The sequence below is a fragment of the Orycteropus afer genome, unplaced genomic scaffold (genome assembly GCF_000298275.1).
Source record: "Orycteropus afer afer isolate SDZICR_OR568_19922 unplaced genomic scaffold, OryAfe1.0 scaffold00713, whole genome shotgun sequence".
In the NCBI taxonomy this organism is placed as follows: domain Eukaryota; kingdom Metazoa; phylum Chordata; class Mammalia; order Tubulidentata; family Orycteropodidae; genus Orycteropus; species Orycteropus afer.
The window spans coordinates 86,169-88,413 of record NW_006922300.1 but is presented as its reverse complement, the minus strand read 5'-3'; the positions used below and the strand labels follow the sequence as shown (position 1 = coordinate 88,413).

General features: G+C 66.0%; 1 protein-coding gene across 1 annotated transcript in view; it reads left to right on the top strand.

Annotated features, from left to right (window-relative positions):
* The window catches only part of PLXNA3 (plexin A3), an 11,551-nt gene that overhangs the window by 7,174 nt on the left and 2,132 nt on the right, over nt 1–2,245 (top strand). The window contains exons 20-28 of the mRNA XM_007957186.1: nt 1–81; nt 158–414; nt 497–563; nt 653–799; nt 877–1,036; nt 1,145–1,248; nt 1,340–1,436; nt 1,689–1,879; nt 2,079–2,244. Of these exons, the coding sequence (XP_007955377.1) occupies nt 1–81; nt 158–414; nt 497–563; nt 653–799; nt 877–1,036; nt 1,145–1,248; nt 1,340–1,436; nt 1,689–1,879; nt 2,079–2,244 (1,270 nt within the window). The remainder of the gene's footprint in view (nt 82–157; nt 415–496; nt 564–652; nt 800–876; nt 1,037–1,144; nt 1,249–1,339; nt 1,437–1,688; nt 1,880–2,078; nt 2,245) is intronic.

The window sequence follows — 2,245 nt, the reverse complement described above, 5'->3', positions numbered from 1 at the left end:
CCCTTCCTGGACTACCGCACCTACGCCGTGCGCGTGCTCTTCCCGGGCATCGAGGCACACCCGGTGCTCAAGGAGCTGGATGTGAGAGCCCCTCCCCGGCCTGGCCTGCCCCTCCCCCTGCCCCTCGGGCGTCCCCCAGACTCCCTGCTCCCCGCAGACATCCCCCAACGTCGAGAAGGCCCTGCGCCTCTTCGGGCAGCTGCTGCACAGCCGTGCCTTCGTGCTGACCTTCATCCACACCCTGGAGGCCCAGAGCACCTTCTCCATGCGCGACCGCGGCACCGTGGCCTCGCTCACCATGGTGGCCCTGCAGAGCCGGCTCGACTATGCCACCGGGCTGCTCAAGCAACTGCTGGCGGACCTCATCGAGAAAAACCTCGAGAGCAAGAACCACCCCAAGCTGCTCCTGCGCAGGTACCGGCCGGGCTGGTCCCACCCCTGGCTAGGCCTGCGGCCCTGCCTGGGCCCGCGCCCTGAGCACCCATGTCTGTTCCAGGACCGAGTCGGTGGCGGAGAAGATGCTCACCAACTGGTTCACGTTCTTGCTCCATAAGTTCCTGAAGGTGCGTGTGCGGGCTGTGGCTGGCAGGGGCGGCGGCGGCGGGCTGGCGGCTGGCAGGCAGCGGCGAGCCCTGCGCCTGGCCGGCTGCAGGAGTGTGCAGGGGAGCCCCTGTTCCTGCTGTACTGTGCCATCAAGCAGCAGATGGAGAAGGGGCCCATTGACGCCATCACGGGCGAGGCTCGCTACTCGCTGAGCGAGGACAAGCTTATCCGGCAGCAGATTGACTACAAGACGCTGGTGAGGGGTCAGACCGAGGGGGTGGGGCGGGCCGCACCTCCTGCCAGCACTGAGCGCGGGGGTCCCCTGGCTCTCAGACCCTGTACTGTGTGTGCCCGGAGAGCGAGGGCACTGCCCAGGTTCCCGTGAAGGTTCTCAACTGTGACAGCATCACCCAGGCCAAGGAGAAGCTGCTGGACACTATGTACAAGGGCGTCCCCTACTCCCAGCGCCCCAAGGCCGAGGATATGGACCTGGGTGAGACTGCCACTCCCTCCCCGAGCTGTGCTTGGCCACCGCCCAGGCCACGGGCTCAGGCTCTCGGGGCGGCTGTGGGAAGCCTCACGGGCTGTCTGCGGCCCACAGAATGGCGCCAGGGCCGCATGGCCCGCATCACCCTCCAGGACGAGGACGTCACCACCAAGATTGAATGTGACTGGAAGAGGGTCAACTCGCTGGCCCACTACCAGGTGCAGGGCCGGGAAGGAGCAGAGCCCGGTGGGCAGTGGCTCTCGGCCCCCAGTCCCTGCACGGCTCCCTCTTTGTCTCTGGGGTGTCTAGGTGACAGATGGTTCCTTGGTAGCACTGGTGCCTAAACAAGTGTCCGCGTATAACATGGCCAACTCCTTCACGTTCACTCGCTCCCTCAGCCGTTACGGTAGGTCCCCCAGTACAGCCTTCGCCACACTGTGTCCTGGGGCTCAAGCAGGTGGGCAGGGGAGACCGAAGGCTGAAGGCTGGCCAGCTCCTGATGTCCAAGTGGCCGGCTTGCCCCTGGTGGCCTTCCCAGAACTGGGCCCTGCCCGGTTCAGGGAGCTCAGGAGCGGGGTGGGCCGGAGAGAGCAGAGGCCTCCCGGACAGCGTGGGTGGCCCTGCCGCTACGGGCTGTGCTGTCTGTCCTCTGCCCCAGAGAGCCTGCTGCGTACGGCCAGCAGCCCCGAGAGCCTGCGTTCCCGGGCACCTATGATCACACCTGACCAGGAGACGGGCACCAAGCTGTGGCACCTGGTGAAGAACCATGACCACCTGGACCAGCGCGAGGGTGATCGTGGTAGCAAGATGGTCTCGGAGATCTATCTGACGCGGCTGCTGGCCACCAAGGTGGGCCCGCCCGGGGAGGGGGCTTTGGAGCCTTAGAATTCAGTGGGCTTTCACCAAGGCCTCTGCTGTGGAAGCTTCTGGCTTGTGACCGAAGGCAGCCCTGGCCCGTGTCAGAGCTCGGTCCCGCAGGGCAGCCTCTCTGCCCCCATCGTGCTGCTCTGGGGCCATCACGGCCTGTGCCCTTGCTTGGCTCCCCCAGGGCACTCTGCAGAAGTTCGTGGACGACCTCTTCGAGACCGTGTTCAGCACGGCCCACCGCGGCTCAGCTTTGCCGCTGGCCATCAAGTACATGTTCGACTTCCTGGATGAGCAGGCCGACCAGCGGCAGATCAGCGACCCCGACGTGCGGCACACCTGGAAGAGCAA